Source organism: Protopterus annectens, chromosome 11.part0, assembly GCF_019279795.1.
Source record: "Protopterus annectens isolate FY-2018-M chromosome 11.part0, PAN1.0, whole genome shotgun sequence".
Classification (NCBI taxonomy): Eukaryota; Metazoa; Chordata; order Ceratodontiformes; family Protopteridae; genus Protopterus; species Protopterus annectens.
Window position 1 is genome coordinate 478,075,116 of NC_056745.1, and position 22,564 is coordinate 478,097,679.

Here is a 22,564-nt window from a genome sequence, read left to right on the forward strand (position 1 = left end):
TACAGTCTTTCTGGAGTATGTTATAGCCTGCAGGGAGTATTTCAGTATCTTTAATTTGCGGCTTGAGCCAGGTCTCTGTGAGGAGAACTATATCAGGGGAGTATAGTGACAGGGTAGCATCTAGTTTTGCTGTCTTGCTAAGTATACTTCTTATGTTAATATTAAGAATTAGGAGGTCAGTTGGTTTTCTATGGGAGTTTATTCTATGTATTGGTAGTTGGGTGTTAGGACTGTTTTTGGGGCCAGGGTTTGGGTGGATGTCACCACAGAGTACAAGTTGTGATGTTATACGAATCATAGCCAACAGATATTTAGATGCAAATTTGTCATATTGTAGGGAGATGTGGACTTTGCATTGGTACTTAGGGACTTTGAATGTGGCCATATCTATGTTAGTGGAATTATATATATATATATATATATATATATATATATATATATATATATATGTTAGTGGAATTATATATATATATATATATATATATATATATATATATATATATATATATATATATATATATATATATATATATAGATGGAGTGATGATTAGGGTGGATGACTTGTAGGCGGGATTGGATAAGTGAGGGCTTGACTAAGTGATATGGGGTTAATGCTCTGATGGGAAGAGGTAATATGTGCAGCAATGAAGAGGGTTATGACAAGCAAGCCATAAAGGGGTGGCATTTTCTGATTTGTAGAGGAGACGGTTGTCGTCTTAAGATAGGTAATTGAGAAGGAGGGCAGACAGAATGTGTTACAGTGTTACCCTGGTTGAGGTACTGATGGGTACTTTTGATGTAGATGAGATGTATGGAGGTGGTGGGAAGTTGAGGGCTGAGGTATTAGTGTGTGATAACAGTGGTAGGTATGACAGGGGCGTAGAGACCTGACTGGATAGTTGCGCGTGGGGGCATTGTTTAATAAGTATAAAGGGCAGGATATGGGGTGTGGGTGGGATACGGCGGTATGGTAGGGGAGTGGACTGTACCCGAGTGCAGTGAGGGTGAATGGAGCGGGCAGAGCCAAGTCAGTTTGTGGCAGCAGGAAGAAGCAATCAGCTATTCTACACTAATCAGGTTGGTTGCAGTACACCACAGCACAATTTAGCCTTTACAGCCAATAACAGTCAGTGCTGCAATCACTGCTTGTGCCTGATTTTTAGGAAGGGAAAAATTAGTTTAACAGTTCTGTTCTGTGCATACGCTGGTACTGTATCAAACAGTTGTGGGATAAGGTAGACACGTTTTGATAATGTAACAGTAATAAGCAAGTGGAGAGGGAAACATAAAGCTGTTGGTATGATAGAAAAATACACGGTTAAGACCTGGTACAAGAGGAGTGTGCAGAGGTAAAGGAAGAGAAGTAGCTACAGCTGCCGACCCAGGCGATGTGCTTTACAAAACGGTATTTCTTACACTAAGCCATATAACTGTGAGGTTGGGTATGCAAGTATTCCCTTATACTGAAGACAGAGAATAGCAAGGGAGCTACATGTTGTTGGCAGGCTTCCTCTTAATTTTAATTCACTGTATTCCCAACCGCTAGTGAAAGGAGGACTGTAATTGTGGTTTCTGGGTGGTAAATATTTAGTTTGTAGGTTCAGCAAGAAAGTTGTTGGCAGGCTTCCTCTTAATTTTAATTCATTGTATTCCCGACCGCTAGTGAAAGGAGGACCGTGATTGGGGTTTCCGGGAGGTAAATATTCAGTTTGTAGGTTTAGAAAGAAAATATGATCCAAACAGAACTGACAGTTACCTTGAAAAACAGTAGTTGTGATAGACCACTAGATCCACAACAGGGAAGTTAGTTGCAAACAGTTTCAAAGGTACGTACTAGGTTACTGATCTGTGTGACTCTACAACTGCAGAAAATAAGAAGCCTAGCGATACATTCCCACTACAGTTTTTAGCCCTTATATTTTGCATACAAATAACTCTGAGACAGACTGAATAAGGATATGTTGCACATAACGGAAATAAAGATGTAATCACTCATCGTACTAATCTGCAAGCTGGAAATTACTGCAGAACATGATTCTTTCAAATTACAATATTAACCTAAACGAAGGGCTGTCTGAGGAAAGAGAAACCTCAGAATATCATATGCAATCTAGATAACTGGACGACTTACTGCAACTTCACATTTTATGTACACAAACTGGGCAAGCTCTACTAAATCTGTTACATGGGGGTAGGGTCAGATTTACACATCATGTGAAACTTCACTATTAGTCATTGAAGGCAGTACACTGGGATTTAACAATGCAAAAAATCTGAAGCAGGGCAAATAATTTGTAGTTTATCAGTTAATCCCGTAGGATACTGAAACATCCACTAATTCTGTCACTTCCTGGAAAGTGATAGTAGGACACAATTTCCTGTTTAAGTTTCTAAATAACAAAAGGTTTTATAAATGATTCAACATTTCTACCCTTTTTCTTTCTTAAATTTATACTAACCTTTAGACGGAAGTCAATCTCAGCGATGTAACCAGTTTTCTCACAAGCAATTGTTACTGCTCCTCCAAGTTCTAAAGTCATTGTGCCATACAAAATGCCTAAAAGTAAACAAAGATGCACGTCAAATTGCTATCAGCTATTTACAGAAAAATAAAACAATAAGTACAGTTGTGTAAGTAAACTTACCATAACAGTAGATGTTTGAATGATCACTGCTGCTGTAGCCTTAGCTGTATGGGTTATATTCTACCAAGGATATTAACAGTCGACCAGCTTACAAAACTTCAAAGCACCCTCCATACACTCAAACCGTTGAGCGGATTTGCCTAAAAACACTGGTTTGAGCATAATCTCTTCAGAGCTTTCATGCTAACTAAGAGGGGGGAGTCTGAGCCTTGAAAGGACATAGCTTGAAGTAAAAATATGTATACATTGATACATATCCAGGCATAATTAAAAAAAAAACCTGGGCAGGCATAATTAAAAAAAAGAGTACCATGCTGAAGTATGGATTATTTAGCAACACAGGAAGAACTCACAACATTTGACCCGATTTAACTTCTCAATTTCCTTCTTGCATACTTTGTCTCAAGTGGAGAACAGCTGCCACTATTTCTTGTTTCGAGTTAACTGGAGAATAAACATTTAATTCAACTTAATTAACAGTAGCTTTTTCTTGATTTTCTACTTCTAAAAAGGAAAGTCTAATCACCTTTTCATTCACAGATTTGGTGAACTATGACCCATTTCATTTAAAAGGCAACTGAATCCATATCAGAATTCTACTTAACAAAAACGTTCTATGACTAAGGATCAGTATGTTTGAAAAAACTTATTTATGAATTTGTCTTGAAGCTACTAGAGTTATTTATGGCGTGATATGTGTATACTAGTTAAGCATTTCCTGGGGGTTGACGTCTTATGAACTTTGAATGGTAACAGTTTTTAAAATATGTCACCTAGATAATACTTCTCTCAGAGATGAGTATTGTTTTTACAACTTTCAAAATATTCATATTTTATCTTGTGATTTTGTTTTCTTTCTTTTCATTTCAGGAGTAATAGGGTTAGGCCTATAGGTAATTTGAGAAGAACTAGTCCCAGTTTATTTCACTGTACTCTATACGAGATAATAACTGCATGAAATCAAGCCAGCCAGATATACGGATCACTGCAACCCTTACATACATAGCATATGACCTTGCTATTTCAATCATCAGTCAAGTATTTTCCTTTAAAGTTTGAGGCTATCTAATGGATATATTCAAACTCCCAAATGTTATCCTTTTTCACATTTGTAAAAATAAATAAATAAATAAATAAATAAATATATTAAAAAAAAAACAACCAAAAATCTGCTGTTAATGTCTTTTTTCAGGAATCCTACCCACTATAGAATCAGAATGTCTTACTGCATAAAATGTGGACACTGTGTTTACTGGAACTAGCTTCGGAAAATCTGGAGTTTCAATTTTAGTCAAGAATTCTTTACCAGGTACCATTACTGACTCCAACTATGACTCATTTGGTAGATAGTGCTATATTAGATTTAGAAATAACTATTTTTCTAAACCTTTCTAAACTCTTTTTTAAACTTTTTGTTTTTTTCACTCAACAGCTACACCTTTAAGTCTCAAATTACAAGCATTCTTAGAAAATTCAAAGATCACTTATGTGTTAGAGGGGGAGAATAGAACACAGTAAATGACCCAAAATCAAATACATCTAGTTCATACCTAAATACTAACCCTAATATTTTACAAGCATTTTAGATCTCCAAACTGAATTTCAGCTTGCAGTCTAATAAGATGTGTTTTCAGCTTGCCAGTCTAATAAGATGTGCTGCTCCCTCGGACAAGAAGTTCATTTTCTGCTCAGCCTGTAGTAAATCATACTGACTTTTTTTCTTATATCATCTATTCTATTCTACTCAGAAATGTAACTATAAATGCTTAACAGAAATCCATACCACAGGGACCATACTAAAATCCAGATTACAGTAAACCTTTCTGTATCTACAAAAACCCCATCCTCTTTAAATAACTGGAACTCCCTTTTATTATACAAACTTGAATTAGTACAAGAGGTAAAAATCTTTCGCAGTGATTCTATTAATAACTTATCCACTATGGGCTGCATTTAAAGCTCAATTATGTGGCCTTTTAATTAGTAAAGCCACTTATTTAAAAAAAAAAAAAAAAAACAAAAGAAACGTGCATCAAACTTAAATTACAGCTTCTGGAAAAAAGCTTAGCCCAACATTTCGACCCTGGAACTAAACTCCAAATAAAAAAAGCTCAACAAGGATCTCATCCTTCTCTATTCCTCACAACTAACTTGGTATGAAAAATAGAAGTTATGTTCTTACCATAACGTTCCATGTTAGTTGTCTTCTTCTCGCCTTCTTTCTTGCTGGATGGGTTCAGAGCCGACCTCGGCTCCGACTCGGCCACTCTAAAAGCTCGAGAGTTGGTTCCACCGGCTCGAGGCTCCCCTTATATCCCACAATGCTAGGCGGTATTACCTCAGATCTCGTTTGTAAGCTATGCCCAGCCAAAAATAACTCCAGAACCACTGGAAAGGGAAAAACCCACCTCTATAAAAGGAAGGGAAGAAGGTGACCTGAAAACCTGAAGAAGGAATATATGCACAGAATAGCATATACCTATCTACAATAGAGGTGGTAGAAAGAGAGGTCACAATCAAACTCCTCTAGGTCTGTCCAGGCTAGGGGGAAGGAGGGTGGGACGCAAGAAAGAAGGCGAGAAGAAGACAACTAACATGGAACGTTATGGTAAGAACATACCTTCTATATGTTAAGTTGTCAATCTCACCTTCATTCTTGCTGGATGGGACCGTCCCTAGCACCTTGTCCCGGTGGCCTATCGGAACAGACTCTTGAGAACAGTGGAACCAAAGTTAGCTCTATGTCTAGAAGCTAAATCCAACTTGTAATGAGAAATGAAAGTGTGAGGAGTAGCCCAAGTAGCCGCTGCACAAATGGTGTCAATAGGCAGCCTGTCTTGGAAGGCTATAGAAGTAGCCAAAGCTCTGGTGGAGTGAGCCTTAGGTTTGTTAGGCAGCTTTTGGTGTCTAATTTCATAAGCAAAGGAAATCAGAGATGTTAGCCATCTGGAGAGTGAAACCTTCGAAACTGGAAGTCCCTTTCTGCCTTCTGCATAAGAGACAAACAATTGGTCAGTTTTCCTGATCTGTTTGGTTCTATCCAAATAATACCTTAACTGACGATGAACATCTAGCCAATGCAATTTTTGTTCAGACCTGTTAGAAAAGTTAGGAAAAAACACAGGGAGGTCAATGCTTTGATTTAGGTTAGACACAGAGGCCACTTTAGGTAAGAAGGATGGATTGGTTCGTAAGGACACTCTGTCTTTATGAAACAATAGATACGGTGGGCTGAGTGCATGAAGTTCTGAGACCCTTCTAGCTGAAGTAATGGCTACCAGAAAGAGAGTCTTCCAGGATAGCAATTTCAATGAACAGGAAGCTGCAGGTTCGAACGGGGGAAGAATCAAAGATGTGAGAACTAAATTAAGGTCCCAAGAAGGAGGAGGATTTCTTATAGGAGGTCTGAGAAGAAAAACTCCCTTCAAAAAAGCTTTGCAAAGCTTGTGAGACATGATGGCAGAATCTGAGATGCCCACATGAAAGTTAGAAATAGCTGCCAATTGAACTTTAAGAGTAGAAGGAGATGAACCTGCATGGAAGAGTTCAGCTAGAAACTCAAGGACTATTTGGATGGAAGCAGTGAAAGGATCTATGTCCCTTCCTTGAGCCCAATAGGCAAAACGTTTCCACTTACTAAGATAAATCTTCCGAGTGGAAGATTTATGGGAAGCTATCAAAATATCTCGAACAGAGTGAGATATTTGAGGAAGCCTGGCTAAGGTTGGAATTGGAGGAACCAAGCAGTGAGGTTCAGAGAGGGGAGGGAGCGATGTAATTGACCCGATTGATGGATCAAAAGATCTGGAACTAGGTCCAGATGCCAAGGTTGCTCCAACAGAAAATGATGTAGAAAGGGGAACCAAACCTGTCGAGGCCAGTAAGGAGCAATGAGGATCAAAGAGGCCTTCTGAGCGATAGCTTTCTGTATCACTTGAGAGATTAGTGGGAAGGGAGGAAATGCATACAGAAGTCCCCGGGCCAAACCTGGACTAGAGCGTCTCTGCTGGGCTGGCCTGGTAACGGGAATAGGGTGAAATAATCTCTGCACTTGCTGTTTTGGGGAGTAGCAAAAAGGTCGCAGCAAGGCTGACCCCACTTGAGAAAAATTTTCTCCAGAATAGAATCTTTCAGAGACCACTCGTGAGGCATGAGTATAGCTCTGCTCAATTTGTCCGATTAGATTGGACTTCCCGGGATATGCTGCTATCAGAAACCGCTGAGAAGAAATCGCCCATTGCCACAGTCTGAGTGCTTCTCGACATAGGGGATAGGACCTGGTTCCGCCTTGTTTGTTGATATACCACACTACAGACATATTGTCCGTCTGGATTGCTATCGCTCCCATGGGAAGAGAGTCTTGAAGGGCTTGCAACGCTAAAAACACTGCTCTCATTTCTAGAACATTTATATGCAAGTGGCATTCGTCTGGTTGCCATATGCCCTGGACTGTTCTGCCCTGATAATGCCCCCCCCACCCGATCAGGGAGGCGTCCGTTGTCAGAGTAGCAACCGGAGGGGGAGGAACAAAGGGTCTTCCCAGGAAGAGCTGAGGGGAAGAAATCCACCAAAGAAGATGATTCTTGCATGCTTGCGTAATCATAATGGTGTGGGACATCGGAAGTTCCTGGTACGACCATTGTGTGAAGAGCATCCATTGAAGGATTCTCATATGGAATCTGGCTAATAGAAGTAGAGGGATAGCAGCCGCCATAATCCCTAGTACTTTCAGAACTAACCTTACTTTGACTCTGTTGCTGTGGAAGAGAAAGGAGACCAGTTTGCGTATGTCTGCTATTCTTTGGTCTGTTAGTCTTGCAGACATGTTGACTGTGTCTAGATTTGCGCCTATGAAGGTAATAGCACGACAAGGTGACAAAACAGACTTTTCGCAATTTATTGAGATGCCTAACTTTTGACAAATGCGAAAGGTGTAGTCTCTGGCCATTAACAGAAGATGCTTGGTAGGAGCTGTGAGGGGCCAGTCGTCCAAATATGGAAACACCTGGAATCCTTGACGTCTCAGGTGAGAAGCTACCACTGCCATGCATTTGGTAAACACCGGGGCAGTGGTGAGACCAAAGGGCAGGGCTCTGAATTGAAAGTGACTGGTTCCCAGCCTGAAGCGGAGAAATCTCCTGGAGCGTCTGTTCATTTTTATATGATAGTACGCATCCTGGAGGTCTATAGAGCACATCCAGTTTTCCTTTCCCAAAAGGGGAAGAATGGATTGTAGCGTGACCATCCGAAATCTTGTTTTCTTGACCGACTTGTTCAAGATACTGAGATCCAAAATGGGTCTCCAGTCCCCTGTTTTCTTTGGAACCAAAAAGAATTTGGAGTAGATTCCGGGTCCTTGCTGGTCTGCTGGTACTGGCTGAATGGCTCTTTTTGCAAGCAACTTTGAAATTTCCAACGCTGCTTGATCCCTTTGAGCGGGTGGAACACCTGGAAGGGATTTTTTTGATTGATTTGGAACGAAGAACGGAATGGAATAGCCTTCGAAATGATGGACTGTACCCATTTGTCTTGAGTTAGGGATAGCCAGGCTTCTGGGTACAGTGACAATCTTCCCCGACTGCCCCCGAAGGTGGACAGTCGGGCAACACCTCAGGGATGCTGAAAAGGCTTATCGGAGAAGGTTTCTCGATTGCCCTGGTTTTGCGGACCCCCCCTGCCTCTAGGGCGACGTCTACCATTATTGTTCCCCCCTCTGCCTCTGGCGGAGAACCGACTCTGTCGTCAGGCAAAGTCCCTTGAGATTGTTTACGGAACCACATTTTCCCACTTTTCTGGCCTTTGGGGTAAGGCCTAGAAGGAGTAGAAAAATGGACTCCGACGGCAGAAATAGTCTTGCCATCCGTCTCGCACCTAGTCAAGGTTTCTTTCACTTGAGGACCAAAGAGAGATGATCCATCAAACGAGGAATTAGTGAAAGACGTTTTAAAGGGGTCCGCAAAGTTGCATAGCCACATCCAGGCATGCCGGCGTAAGGCCACACCTGTCCCTGCGGCTCTGCTCGCTCCATCAGCCGCATATGAAAGGAGGCGCATGGAGGAGTTAGCTATATAATTCCTGAGTGTTCATCTTGTCCTGAAAACCCGCAGCTGTAGGATCCTTCAACATGTCACTCGCTTCCTTGATCAAATCTCTTTGAAGACGAGTGAAATGGCATAGGTAGTTCAGCGAACGCATAGCAAAGGTCGCTGACGAAAACATCCGCTTCCCGTACCTGTCCATAGACCTAGATTCCTTGTTAGGAGGATGGACAGGCACCGAAGGATCAGCTAGTTCCTTCTTAGTGGCAGCAGCTACCACCATAGCATCCACAGAAACTCCCTTGGTCAGAAATTGTTTATCTGCTGGTGCCGTGATAAACTTTGAAGGTCTCCTGGGGGTGGGGTCCACTGAATCAGGAGCCGTCCAAGCCTTTTTTGCTACCACCTGCATGAGGGGGTCAAAGGGGATGAACACCCAGGAGGTGGAAGGGCGAGAGCCAAACGCCTCAAGATACACAGATTCATCCTCCGAAGGGTTGAGGGCTGGCCAATTTCCCCTCTGTTTCAGGATTTCTAGAATGTCTGCAAAGGACACATCTTCAGAAGGGGAACGGGGAACCCTCGAATCCTCTAAATCTGTGTCAGAGGTGACAGACTCAGGTGAGTCTATGTGTTTCCTCTTACACTTTCTCTTCCTAGGGGCTCCTGCCAATTCAGGAGAGGCCTCGAAGAGGATGAGATCCCCACAGGGGATTCTTGAGGAGCTGGCTCTCTGCGGTCTGGGATGAGGGAGTGAGTAGACATAACCTGAGGCACATAGAGGGAGGGGCTGACGGAGCCGACTGTGGAGTTGAACCAGGTTCCAACACACTCCGCATGACCTCGAACGCACCCCTGTCAGGCAGAGCCAGAGATCCCCGCCCGAGGAGCTGAGAACCCCTCGGCACCGACAGTGATGGCTCGAGGTCGATGTCGGAGCCGAACTCACCAGCGCCGAGGCACCGAGAGGGAGAGCGGGTCGGACAAGGGTCCGATGCCACTCACCCTCGAGCCGACGAGGGAAGTCCGGCGCCGAGATTCTTCCAAGGAAGAAATCGGAGCCGACGACGGAGCCGAAGACATTTGTATCGGCTCCGACGCTACCACAGTCTCGGTTCCGAAACGCCCCGGCTCCGAGCTCAAAAGAGTCGGAGGAGGAACATTTTGAGGAACAGGGTCAAGCATCGACTGATGAGTCGGGCTCTGAAGCATTTGGGCCAGTGCCTCGGACTTAAGAAGTCGACTCACTACCCTCTGAAGGTCATGGTCCGAAAGCCTCGATGACCTAGAGGAGTGAGATCTATGGCTCCGTTCAGACAGCAAGGGAGATGCTGGAGCCGAATGAACGGAGCCAAGGGACAGTGACCTAGACCTCTTTCTAGATGTCGGCTCCGATGGTCTGATCGGAGCAGACACAGGAATTTCCAATGCCTCGGCTCCAGCCGGAGCCGAGGAAACCACAGAAGCTGCAGTCTGAGACTCATCGGCTCCAGCCGGAACCGATGTAGCAGGAGGTTTAGAAGCCTTAGGCCTCGACTCAGAAGCTGGAGTCGAGGACCTAGAAGCCTTAGAGGGTTTGCCCGAAGTAACAGTAAGGGAACCCTCAGGCTTAAGCAAACCTCTTAATATAAGTTTATTTTTTCTTTCCTGCAGGACTCTAGGGCTAAAGCCATGGCATACAGCACAAGAGTCCTGCAGGTGTAAAGGTCCCAGGCAGTAAACAAGAAGTGTGACCGTCTGTCAGAGACATTTTCTGACAGCACGAGTCACACTTCTTGAAGCCTGAGACCTTTGAATCCTTGGACATTTTCAAGGAACAGAAATGTGTAACCACCACACAAAAACACAAACACACCGATTACACTATCAGTAAGTAAAGTTTAAACTAAGTTAAAACTAATAAGTTTAGTTAGTTTAGTTTTTATATATCCCTACAAAAAGCACATACACTCCACTATTAGGGATGGAAGGGCCGAAGGCCTAAGGAAAGAACTTATAAGTTCTTGGGGTAAAAAGGGTGGATAAAAGGGTAGAAAAGGATCAAAATCCACTAAACTAAGGGAATAATGAGAAAAAAAGTAAGTTAAAGGGGTTTAAATTAACTACTATTAGACTGATCTAATGAACTGACCTAAAGCCGGTAGAAACAACACACCTCGATCGCTGTAGCGGCAAACGAGATCTGAGGTAATACCGCCTAGCATTGTGGGATATAAGGGGAGCCTCGAGCCGGTGGAACCAACTCTCGAGCTTTAGAGTGGCCGAGTCGGAGCCGAGGTCAGCTCCGAACCCATCCAGCAAGAATGAAGGCGAGATTGACAACTTAACATCTATACTTTAGCCAGATATTCAAAATGGTCACATACGCCCTCAAACTCCATGCCAAACTAATTTTAAACAATAAAAAAAAAAAAAACTACTCCTTTTATACAGGAAATACAAGAGGGAATTACCTTCTACCATTCTATCTCTGAAACGATGTCTATATTTGAAGATTTTTACTGGAATTTATATGAATCTGCACCGACTACATTTATACATAAGAGTTAAACACATGCCTACATCAATTAAAATTTACCCATAAACCCCCACAATATAAAGAAATGCTCTCTGAACCCATTCAAACATTAGAAATAAAACAAGTTATTAAGAGCCTAAAGAATGGATCTGCACCAGGCCCAGTTGGTTTTACATCCCCTGCTAAATATTTTACTTCAGGTCTTTAACTATACAAGTGTCAATGGAAACATTCTGCAAAATCAGTAATTGCAGATCTATTAGATCTCAAAATACACACTTCTATTTTTGCCAATAGATTGAAAAAAGAAGTTATGTACCTACCATAACGTTCCATGTTAGTTGTCCTTCATCTCGCCTTCCTTCTTGCTGTTTGGGTTCGGAGCCAATCCTCGGCTCCGACTCGGCCTACTTCTATAGCTCGAGAGCTATTTACTGGCTCGAGGTTAACCCTTATCCCAGAATGCCCAGCGTCAGCTACCCAGATCTCATTTGTGATCGCTCACACTAGACATACAAAGTAACCAGTAACCTAAAACTGATTTACCAAAATAACAGATCAGAGTAAACTGTCATAAAATTATCTGGCATGTGAACCAAGAAAAAAGAAATCAGCCAGTGAAACCATAGTGAAATCCTCTCAATTCTCCAGGAAGGGGGAAGGAGGGGGGACACAAGAAGGAAGGCGAGATGAAGGACAACTAACATGGAACGTTATGGTAGGTACATAACTTCTTTATGTTAAGTTGTCCCATCTTGCTTTCATTCTTGCTGTTTGGGACAGCGTCCCGAGCACCTAAAGACCCCGGGTGGCTCATTGGAACAGACTCTTCAGAACAGTGGAACCAAAGGAAGCCCTACTCCAGGAGACCACATCCACTTTGTAATGAGAGATAAAGGTATGAGGGTTTGTCCAAGTGGCAGCTGCACAAATTGAGTCTATGGGCAAGTTAGACTGAAAGGCTACAGACATGGCCAGTGCTCTAGTAGAATAACCTTTCGGTTTTGCTGGTAGATGTTTATGCCTTAACTGATAAATAAAAGTAATGGTGTCAGATAACCATTTGGATAAGGTCACCTTAGAAACTGGAAGACATTGCTTATTGTGAGCATAGGAGAGAAATAATTGGTCTGGCTTTCTTAGCTCTTTGGTCCTATGGAGGTAAAAACGTAATTGTCTGTGCACATCCAGTTGGTGAAGACCATATTCTGCCTTGTTGCTATAATTGGGAAAGAAGACGGGGAGACTGATGGATTGATTTAAATTGTTTTCTGAATAGACTTTTGGTTTGAAGGATGGGTTGGTTCTCAGAGAAACTCTATGTTTGTGAAACACCATATATGGAGGACGAACACAGAGTGCTTGGAGTTCTGAAACACATCTAGCTGAGGTAACGGCAAACAGAAAAAGTGTTTTCCAAGAAAGAAATTTTAAGGGACATGAACCTGCTGGTTCAAAGGGAGGCAGAATCAAAGAAGTCAAAACTAAACTGAGATCTCAAGGAGGAGGTAGATCCCTCACTGGGGGGTCTAAGAAGAGATGTTCCTCTGATAAAGGCTTTGCAGAGATTATGAGACATTATGCTAGAATTAAGAATTCCAATATGAAAATTAAATATGGCTGCCAGTTGTACCCTGATGGTAGCAGTAGCCGCACCCGACTTAAAAAGCTCTGCTAGAAATTCTAGAATTTGATGGACTGGGGCTGAAAAGGGGTCTAGGTTTCTAGATTCTGCTCAGTAAGAAAATCTTTTCCATTTGCTAGCATAAGTCTTTCTCGTAGTTGACTTGTGGGAAGATACAACAATATCGCTAACTGCTGGGAAGATACTTGGAAGCCTAGTTAAGGTAAGAAGTGGAGAAACCAGGTTGTGAGCTTGAGAGTATGAAGGGATTGGTGTAACCCGCCTGACTGATGAATCAACAGATCTGGCAATGGGTCCAGAACCCAAGGCTGGTCTAGAAGGTGAAGGTGCAGGAACAGAAACCATATCCGTCGAGGCCAATAGGGGGCAATGAGGATCATTTTGCAACCCAACGATTTTGCTTTCTGTATGAGTCTTGGAATTAGGGGAAAAGGGGGAAATGCATAAAGGAGTCCCTGAGGCCAATCATGGACTAGAGTGTCCCTGGGAGTTTGACCTGGAGGAGGAAGCAGGGAGAAATAGCTGCTGCATTTGTTGTTGAGGGGGGTGGCAAATAGATTGCAGCTAGGCTGGCCCTATTTGTGGAAGATACGGTCTGCAACTTCCTGATTCAGAGACCACTCGTGAGGCATGAGGATAGCCCTGTTGAGCCTGTCTGCTATTATGCTGGATTTCCCAGGGATGTGCGTTGCTGTCAGAAAACGTTGGGAGGAAATCGCCCATTGCCATAGCCTGAGGGCTTCTCGACACAAGGGGTAGGACCTGGTCCCACCCTGCTTGTTGATGTACCACACAACTGACATGTTGTCTGTTTGGATCGCAATAGTTCCAGAAGAAAGAGAGTCTTGAAGAGCTTGCAACGCTAGGAGCACCGCTCTCATCTCTACGACATTGATATGCAGATGGTACTCGTGAGGTTGCCACATGCCTTGGACTGTCCTGCCTAGATAATGCCCCCCCCACCCTATCAGGGAGGTGTCCGTGGTCACTGTGGCTACCGGAGGCGGTCGAATGAAAGGTCTGCCCTGAGTCACCAGTACGGGGACCATCCACCAAGAGAGGTATCTTTTGCATGTTTCTGTAATCAGGATCATGTGAGAAATGGGTAGTTCCTTGAAGGACCACTGCGTGAAGAGAAGCCACTGAAGGACTTTCATGTGGTAACGCGCTAATGGTACAAGAAGAATGGCAGCTGCCATGGAACCTAGAACTTGCAGGACATGTCTGACTTGGACCTTTCTGCTCTGCATTAGAAATGACACTTGTTGGCAAATAGAGAAAACTCTTTCCTCAAGTAACCTTGCAAACATCTGTTTTGTGTTTAATATTGCTCCTATATATGTAACAGACTGACAGGGCAACAAGACAGATTTTTCTAAATTTACTGTAATACCTAGTTGGGTGCAGGTTGATATTGTATAATCCCGTGCCTCTAAGAGTTGATGCCTGGTGGTAGCAGTTAGGAGCCAGTCGTCTAGATAGGGAAACACCTGGAATCCTTGATGTCTCAGGTGAGCCGTGACTACTGCTATACATTTGGTGAACACCCTGGGGGCTGTGGTGACACCAAAGGGCAGAGCTCTGAACTGATCATGACTGGCCCCTACCTGGAAGCGAAGAAATCTCCTGGAGCGTCTGTCCATTTTGATATGGTAGTACGCATCCTGAAGATCTATGGAGCACATCCAGTTGTCCTGACCCAGAAAGGGGAGAATGGACTGCAGTGTTACCTTCCGGAACTTTTCTTTTTGTACAGATTTGTTCAATCTGCTGAGATTCAGTATTGGTCTCCAGTCCCCTGTCTTTTTTGGTACTAAAAAGAATCTTGAGTAAGTTCCGGATCCTAGTTGGTCTGAGGGGACTTCCTGAATGGCTCTTTTTTCTAGCAGTTTTGAAACTTGAATAACTGCTTGATCCCTTAGATTGGGTGGGACATCTGGAATGGACTTTTTTGACTTTAGAGGGGGTTGATGAAAGGGGATTTTGTAACCTCCAGATATGATAGATAGTACCCATTTGTCCCTTGTTATATTTTTGCCAGGCTTTTGAGTATAGGGAAAGTCTACCCCCGACTGCCTCCAGAGGTGAGCAGTTGGGCAACCCGTTAGGGATGCTGGAAGGGTGTGGCAGAGAAATTTTCTCTGTCACCCTGATTTTGCGGTCGCCCTCTGCCATGAGGGTGGCGTCTGCCATTGTTGTTGTTTCCCCCCTCTGCCCCTGGGGGAAAAATCACCACGTGTCAGGCAAGGGTCCCTGGGACTTCCGAAACCACATCTTTCCACCCTTCTGACCTTTGGGATAAGGTCTGTTAGGAGTGGAAAAACAGACTCCCACGGCAGAGGGAGTCTTGCCTTCCTGCTCGCACCTGGTAAGTGTGTCTTTCACCTGAGGCCCAAAAAGCGAGGAGCCATCAAAGGGAGTATTTGTGAAGGATGCCCGAAAGGGTTCTGCAAATTGACACAGCTGCAGCCAAGCATGTCTCCTGAGAGCCACTCCTGTACCTGCAGCTCTGCTGGCTCCATCGGCTGCATAGGAAATCAGTCTTATGGAGGAGTTGACTATAGAATTAAGAGTCGCAAGCTGGGAAGCTATTTTGGCTGATACTCCCTTAGGTGTAGGATTTTGTAGGGTATCTCCAAATTCTTTTAGGAGATCCCTTTAAAGTCGTGTAAAATGACAGAGATAATTCAGGGACCTCATTGAGAAGGTCGCTGAGGAAAACATTTGCTTCCCATATCTGTCCATCATTCTAGACTCTTTGTTTGGTGGATGGACAGACAAAGAAGTTTCTGCTAACTCTTTCTTGGTGGCTGCTGCTACCACCATGGCATCAACTGGCACATCCTTTAGAGAGAAATAGTTTGTCCTGGGGGGCTGTTATGAACTTATTTGGTCTTGGAGTAGGTTCCACAGAATCTGGAGCTGACCAAGTCTTTCGAGCCACTACAGACATGAGTGGATCGAAAGGTGGAGACACCCAGGAGGTGGAGGGTCGGGAACTGAATGCCTCCAGGTATACAGACTCGTCCTTGGTAGGGGCTAGGGAAGACCAGCCACCCCTCTGCCTAAGCATTTCAAGGATGTCAGAAAAGGAAACATATTCAGAGGGGGACCTGGGGGACCCTTCCAATTCATCCAGGTCTGTATCTGAGGTGACAAATTCAGGGGAGTCTTATCTAGACAAAAACTTGACAAATTTTAAGAATAAACAACAATTATAATCATAAAAAAACTATACTAAGCCTGAGCCAATAACAAAGCAACCTCGCAGCTGAAGCGGCAAACGAGATCTGGGTAGCTGACACTGGGCATTCTGGGATAAGGGTTAGTCTCGAGCCAGTAAATAGCGCTCGAGCTATAGAAGTAGGCAGAGTCGGAGCCGAGGATCGGCTCCGAACCCAAACAGCAAGAACGAAGGTGAGATGGGACAACTTAACATCCTGTCGTGTCTACTATAATTTCTCCTTTTCACTCTGGCTGTTTCCAAACAAGACAAACATCAGACCAAGCGGTTACATACGAGACCATCTCCCATCTTTGCAAAACCACTTATAATGCAATCTATGCTTTATCTCTAGACTCTTCCAAAGCTTTTGATACAATAAATATCTTTCTCTTTACAGTCTTAACTAAATTTGGATGCGCCCTGAATTTATCTAGTATACAGAGACTCTTTATTTAACCCTTCAACTAAACTGATAAATTTCTTCTTCGGTTTTCCTCAAAACTGGTGTTTAAGGGTGCCCTCTTTCTCCCTACCTATTTAATATTTCTATAGGAGTCTTACTTCTCTCTCTAACTCGGTTAACTATCTTTTATACCCCCAAACACTATAACTTTAAAATCCCATTCACAGCATTCGCTGATGTTAACATTTACCTGAGTTACCCAAACACTGACATTCCCAAAATCCTTGATGCTATCTAAAAATGTTCATACTTTGCTAATTATAAATTAAACCTACAAAAAATTATCAAGCAATTACTCCACTGATTCTTCAAGTCTTAGAGGTCTCTGCATCAAACACTTTGCAAAATATTTAGGAATATCTTTCTTCTCCTGCATTCAGCTATCAAAACAATATATACAAAACATAGTTTCACATTACATCAGATATCAAAAGATGAGAACTTTTGCACTTCTTGTTCTTGTCCAAAGTTGCAGTTATAAAACTAAATATTCTTCCAGGGATTTTATTCCTTATTACATTTACAATTCATCCAATACTTAAAATGTTATTCAATTTTATTCATGCTCAACTTGCCAAATTCATTTGGCATCCTAAATTCACTGGAATATCATACAATAAATTGATATATCCCAAAATACAAGGAGGCATAAGCCTTCCAGATTTTTATACGTATCTAATCACAAGAGCTTCCAGTTTCCTAAAGGATATCAACATTAAACAAGTAGTAATCACTGGAGCATAGCTTGGCTAAATATTTGGAATAAAGCCATATAACTGTAATGTATATGCCCATTGCTTTTCTACATCCCAAATGATACAAGAAACACAAACTGACAAAACTCTGAAAAAGGACATTGATCACTTTCAAAGATTAATAAATGTATTGCATCTGTAAAACGTTGCTTCCTCGTTTTAACCTATTCATAACAACCTTAATATTTTAATAAATAACTACCCAACAAATTTATTTTTTGTTATTAAAACATTGCCTATTCTGGGACTTTATTGACAGTGAAACCAATTAACTGTAGACCTTCTACACCATTTAAATGTCCCAAAAGATACCTTTCCACCCTTAGCATAATATACAACACTTTAAAACAATTAAAAAAGAACAAACTAAAATCAACTATTACTACCAAATAATACCTCAAAATCTACCTATTCAGCAACAAAAACCTTTGTACTTAATAAATTCCAAGATGCTTATTTAGGATCATAGGAAGTTACTAGGCTATTGGCCCCGAGGCCCTTATAAGCCTAGTCAAGAGTTTAACCCATGTTTGGTCAAGTCAGTACCCGATGCCCCAGTCCAGCAGGGACACAGATGGAATCCCAGGGATGTATTTTCTGTTTCCCATCCAGTTATCCAGGTTGCATTTAAAAGGGATAATGAGGTACTCTGCTCGACTTGGAGAGGGAGTCTATTCCATAGATGGGGGAGTCTCTGGGACACAAATCGGTCCTGCCAACAAGTCCTATTATGTCACAGACCAGGTTGAGATTGCGCGTGTGGGTTACTCGACTGCACCTTGACTTGCAGATATGCAGCAGTCCCATCAAGCCAGGATCCAAGATTGCTTTGTATGGCAGACAGAGGTCACCTCTGAGGAGTCTGTATTAATACTGAGTAGAGAGAGGGCTTTTAGCCTGTCAGTGTAGGACAAACGTTTGAGTATCTAGATTCTCCTGGTGAGGAACCTCTGTGGTCTCTCCAGCTGCTGCATGTGTTTTGCGAGGTACATGCCAAAAGGGGCGCTGTACTCAATAACAGGCCTTATAAGGGAAGAATACAGGGATATTATGACCTTCTTTTACCTGGATGAGATACCCTTACTTATAAGGTGGGCCATGTAGAAAGCTTTCCATACAACAGAAGCAACATGGTGGTCAAAAGTCAAGTTGCTATCAACCTGGATGCCGAAATCCCTCACAACTGATTGCATGCTTAGAATGCTGTTATTAATGTGATAATTTGTGGGGACATCACTCCCCCCAAAGGGGATGATGATGCATTTTTTGGAATTCAGCTTGAGGCCATGTTTCTGGCACCAGTCATTTGTTTGGGTAATACCCTCTTGGAGGGTTGTCCATGTCACTAGAGGAATTGATGACAACGCCCAGTTTGCAATCATCTGCTAACTTGGTCAGCCATATCCATTGGTTTTGACCTGCACCTCAGAAAAGTATATCCCAAACAACAGAGGCCCCAATACCAATCCCTGGTGTACGCTGCTTGTTACGGGTCTACTACTTGAGGTGGCTTCCCCTATTTTGACTAGGTGGGTTTTATCACTGAGGCAGTTTGCTACCTATCTGGTAACATACAAATTGATTCCTAGTTGAGAGAGTTTATCTATTATGCCTGAGTGGGTAAATGTGTTGAAGGCTTTGGCCAGGTCAAGATAGGTGGTGTGCACTGTCTTCCCCTCGTTCATGGCTTTGGTGACTGTCTCAAAGTAGTCGACCAGATTTAACAGACATGACCTCCCCTTGACGAAGCCAAACTGGATGGGATCGAGTGTTTGGAGGTTGCCAATGTCCTTGTTAATGAGGTCCATGATAATCCATTGCATAGCCCTGCAGATCAAACTAGTTAGGCTGATGGGTCTATAATTTCCTGTATCGGTGGATGCTCCACCTTTGTGCAAAGGGATGACAGTGGCCGTCCTCCACTCAGCTGGGACGAAGGTGGTACTCAGGCTTTGGTAAAATAGGGCGCCTAATGGTGCTGCAAGTTCCTGCCTGAGTTCATGTAGAATGCAGCCTGGGATGTTATTGGGTCACATGGAGGCTGTACTTTTTGCCTTGGAGAAGGCAGTGATGGCCTGTTCCCTACAGATAAGGGGAGGGGGGAGGTATTGGGGATGTTCTGATTTATTTGGGGGGGGGGCAGTGGAGTGAAGTTTTCGCTGAATCTGCCAGCAAGTTGGCTATGTCTATGGCATTTGTGTATTTATTTGATTCCTTTTGACAAAACTGGGATTCACTGCTATAAAGATCTTCCAAAACAGTTTAGAGCTCTCAATATTAATCATATTCCTTTTAAAAATTCTATTATACTCAGCTCATGACTAACAACAATGTCCATCATACACCTGTTAATGTTTCCCATTCCAATCCTTCCTTTTCCAGTAACTGTACTGCAACTGGCTCACCAAATGCAGATATTCTGTATATCTTTTGGAACTGCAGCTTTACTAGAAACCTTGCGTAAACTGAGCAAACTAAAATCCAAACAGTACTACTAGAATTACAATCTCTGTCTAAGCCTTTCCCATTCTGCACTTCGCTCTACAGAATATTAACTTTAAATCACTTATCTTTTCCACCATGTATTACGACTAAAGGGAATTCTCTAACCACAATAAACTAGTCTGAATTTGTTAAAACATCTATTAAACATTACAATGCCTTTAAACTAATTCCCAGATTTAATCCTAAGCCAAATATCAAACTTAAAGCTTGGGAATTAGTACGACTATTAGCAATTCTCCAATTTCATTGTTTTTCATTAAATTCAAGAGAGTAAATTTTTCATTAAACGTTTTAGTTCTTCTCAAATTTACTATTATTGCTGCAGATAATATATATTGTTAGTGTTTTTCCAGATTTTGTTTTTCCTTTATTTATATTTTCTATTGTTTATCGTATTCATCTGCTGTTATGAGATGTAAATTATTCTTGACAAAATGTATGTTAAAAAAGGGGGGTGGAGGGAGGGAGCAGCTATTGCAGCAATCATCATTCAAACATATACTGTAATGGTAAATTTATTTACACAACTGCACTATGTTCATCATACTGATCAGCACTGCAGTAGTCTTAGCTATATGGGTAGATTATCCTAGCTTACAATATTTGGGAGGTAGAAGGGGAAAGGTTCTGGAGCCCCTGAAGAATGTTACTACATCCTGATCTAGACTTACAGAAGGAATCAAGCTTGCAGTGCTTTGTAAAATATGTACAGAAGACCAAGTTACAGCTTCTAGAATACTTCTAGAATCCAATTTTCCACAATGTTATAGATGAAAACAAGGCAGTCATAGAGTGGGCCTTGACCCTGCCTGGAATAGTTTTGTTATGTAGAGAATAACAAAGGTTAAGAGCCTGAGTCAACCATTTGCAAATAGTTTGTTTTGACACAGGCTGGCCTTTCTTCCTACCTTCACAAGAAATTAACAACTGTTCTGCAAATCTGAAAGATTTTTTTCTGTCAAAATATCACCTGAGTTGTCTGTGGACATCAAAGTTATGGACTATACTTACTCCCTCGTTATTAGGTTTGTGAAAGAAAACAGGGACATGGACAGTTTGGCTTAAAGTAAACTCCAATACCACTTTAGGCATAAGAGAAAGATTAGTACTAAAAGAAACCTTTTCTTTGTGCAAAATGAGGTTTGGCTCACCATAAGAGCTTTCAACTCAGATAACTTTCTTGCACAGGTCAGAGCAATTAGCAAAACTGTTTAGATTAGCTGGTTCAATTAGAGCAAGTGTTAGCTTCTCTAACATAAAATTAACAACCCAAGGAGTGGCCATTGGGTTTCTAGATGGCCTATTTATGCAAAACCCCCTTTCAAACATTTTAACATAAAAATGCATTGAAGGAGAAGGATCCACAGGCAGACATGCCAAAATGGCCGATAAATGAACCTTGACAGAGGAGTAAGAAAAGACATAGGATAGCAACTCACACACGTTATGAAAAACTGGAGAACAACTAGCCAGAATAGGTACTGATTATGTTGCAGGCACTAACTAGAAAACCTTTTCCATTTGCTAATATATGATTTTCTAGTAGCAGGCTTTTTGCATCCATTTGTACATGCTGGACATCCTCAGTAAACAGGTGTCTAAAAAGATCTAAGACCCTGTCATCCAGGCAGTCAACTGAAGATAACTGATGTAGGGGTGTATCAAACACCCTGATACTGTGTGAATAGATCCAGTCTATGAGGAATCGTGTTTAACTTCCCCTGGCTGTTTTCAAAAGAAGGGAGGATCTTGAGGAAGTCCTTCTAAGTCTTTAGGTACCCATGACATCAGTGGAAAGGGTGGAAAAGCATACAGGAACATTCCTACCCAAGGCAAAGAAAAGCTATGTGTCTTCCAGGCCTTCTTGCATGGGAGCCCTGGAGCATAATCTTGCTAACTAATTGTTCAAACGGGAGGTAAATATGTCTCTGAGGAACTTCCCACAGATAGGCCAATTCTTGGAAAACCCCACCTGATCTAGTTTCCATTCATGAGGGTCTGCACTTGTCTTGCTCAGCTTGTCTGCCACACAGTTTTGCTCTGATGGAATGACTGTGCTGTGAAGCTATATCACAAGCTAACATGGCTAGTCTGCAAAGGGGGTACAGCCCGTTCCCCCATTGCTTGCTGATGTACCACATAACTGTGGCATGGTCTGTAACAACCTGAAGATGCCCCGGAGACCAAACATAATTCAGAGTTGAGTGCCTTGATAAGGGCAAGCATCTCTTTTATATTTATGTGCTTGTATCTGTCCTTGGTGTCCCACACACCTTGCACTTTTTTGCCTTCTGAAACTCCCCCTCAAGGAATGTTCAAGGCGACTTGTGGTGACTTGCTACTTTGGAACAGGGAGGGAGAATGGGAGACCTGGACTTAAGGATATTTGGTGTTTCCACCACATGATTTCCCATAAGAATGTGCTCTCAGAAAAAGTTAGGCTGAATACATACAATAAACCAGGTCTCAACTTTGGATGCTCAATCAGGAGAATCCTTCAGCTCAAAAACGTAATCACAGGACTTTCTATTAATTCAAAAAAGAAGTTATGTACTCACCATGATGTTCCATCTGTGTTGTCCATTTTCATTCACCATCAATGTATGGGTTCAGATCTGACTCCGCCACTATTTTCAGCTTGTGGAAGCCTATGAACTCTTGAGATCCTCTCTATCCATAATGCCTCACACCTATTCATCTCAGATAATACATATAGCTTGAAAGGAAAGAAGACAGTAGCAACTATATACAGAGACCATCACTGAAGAT

The 22,564-nt window shown here is 42.4% G+C and overlaps 1 protein-coding gene across 1 annotated transcript in view; it reads right to left on the reverse strand.

Annotated features, from left to right (window-relative positions):
- OSBPL8 (oxysterol binding protein like 8) overlaps positions 1-22,564 on the reverse strand; it is a 3,324,100-nt gene that overhangs the window by 1,496,859 nt on the left and 1,804,677 nt on the right. Inside the window, exon 17 of the mRNA XM_044087980.1 lies at positions 2,460-2,557. Within this exon, the coding sequence (XP_043943915.1) occupies positions 2,460-2,557 (98 nt within the window). The remainder of the gene's footprint in view (positions 1-2,459; positions 2,558-22,564) is intronic.